The sequence below is a fragment of the Empidonax traillii genome, unplaced genomic scaffold, assembly GCF_003031625.1.
Source record: "Empidonax traillii isolate 1590-97213 ecotype Southwest subspecies unplaced genomic scaffold, ASM303162v1 scaffold39:size2480183, whole genome shotgun sequence".
NCBI classification, from domain to species: Eukaryota; Metazoa; Chordata; class Aves; order Passeriformes; family Tyrannidae; genus Empidonax; species Empidonax traillii.
Window position 1 is genome coordinate 73078 of NW_020955232.1, and position 1613 is coordinate 74690.

A 1613-nucleotide genomic window follows, 5' to 3' on the forward strand; every position below is an offset into this window, starting at 1 on the left:
GGGTAATCAAGCATTGGAACGGCCTACCCAGAGAGGTGGTGGATTCACCATCCCTGGAGGTTTTTAAGCAGAGATTGGATGTGGCCCTTAGTGCCATGATATAGTAATTGGAGTTGGATCAGGGGTTGGACTTGATGATCTTGGAGGTCTTTTCCAACCCAATCTATTCTATGATTCTATGATTCTATGGTAAATAATTAGCTGTAGCATAGTCTTCATCAAGCTTTTCAGAATTGCATTCTGGGAAAATCCTTTATTTTGCTATGAAGCCTTTTTCATTCAAGGGGATGTTATTTTTAAAACCTGTCTTCTTGGTGTGTGACTTACCTTGGGTATTTTGTTCGTTTAGGTATATACTTATTGTATTTGAGAAACAATATCCAAGGTTTTTCTCGTTACTATACTGTGTAGAAAATTAAATCTCATAGTTCACAGTTAATATTGAAGCCATTTATAACATCCAGTAATAACAGTGCAGATAACTGTAGTGTTCTTTTTTTTTTGTTCTTAAAGTCTGATGTAGATGTTTGGCCCTGTGTCTTAATATTTACCAAACAAAAAGATATCTGGGAAAAAAAAACCTACCAAAGTTCCTCCTTTTGTGAGAGGAACAATAAAAACCAGCCTGGGCATCTTCCAAAGTGTGTAGCTGCTTGTGTGTACTACTTAAATGTGGAAAATTACATTCTTCCACTGGTATAATTTAAATGTATTTCCCTGGTAGAACAAAATCTGATGAATAAAAGAAACCTCTACTCCAGCAGTTGTATCTGTTTTGTGGTTTTGGCTGGTGTATTCATGTTCTCGTGAGTGGGATTTTCCCACTTCTCTAGTGTGTGTAACTGTCCCTGTAAGGCTTGTGTAGCAAAATTCCTGATTTCTTGAAGGTTCACTTCCCGTACACTTTATCTCCTTGAAAAGATCAAGTAATAGGCTGATTTGTGAAATACTGATACCAAAGAAACACCTTAAAAAACTATGAGCAGGCTTCTTTTAAGACCTTCATTCTTTTTTATGAGGATATGCATAAGTCTGTGGGCTTGGATGTGAATTAGAAAACCTTGACATTATCGCTTTTGATTATAAATGAGTCCTTTTAATTGATGAACCTGCTTTGAATTTTTTCTTTTCACTGATAAAAATTGGTTCAAAAAAGTGAAGGGGTGGATGTTTGTATAATTCATCAGCTGAGATGAGGAAGAAAACGAGGTGCTGTTCTGACCCTGAAGGGCTTGGCAAATGCAAAGGGATGCCCATAAAGCAGCTCTACTTTGGATTTAATTAGTTTTTATTGCAAGGAGTACGGGACCAGCATTAGAGTAGGAGGGTCCGTTGGGTTTTTCAGATGTGTTACCTTTCAAATAAAGTTTCTCATTTACACTGTCTTATTGGCAGGCTTTATTTAGTGTTTCTCTGACCTTCCTGTGTCCCTTTGTGCAGTTCTTCGGCAGGCTTTCACCAGAACGGGGCTGCTCTCTCCTTTTGCCTTCTGTGATGAGTTCAGCACTGTAAGACTGCAGCACAATAGAGCCATTACCGAGCTGATGAAAGCAGCTAATCAACAAATACTTAACGGGGTAAGCTTTGCTACACGTCTTTGGCAACCTCTGCGT

The 1613-nt window shown here is 38.4% G+C and overlaps 1 protein-coding gene across 2 annotated transcripts in view; it reads left to right on the plus strand.

The window, feature by feature from the left end:
* EIF2AK1 (eukaryotic translation initiation factor 2 alpha kinase 1) overlaps positions 1-1613 on the plus strand; it is a 14260-nt gene that overhangs the window by 2555 nt on the left and 10092 nt on the right. For both annotated transcript variants that reach the window (XR_003570564.1, XM_027878159.1), the window contains exon 3: positions 1441-1577. Coding sequence is in view for 1 of the 2 variants with exons in the window: in XM_027878159.1 (XP_027733960.1) it covers positions 1441-1577 (137 nt within the window). In the remaining variant the exon portion in view is untranslated. The remainder of the gene's footprint in view (positions 1-1440; positions 1578-1613) is intronic.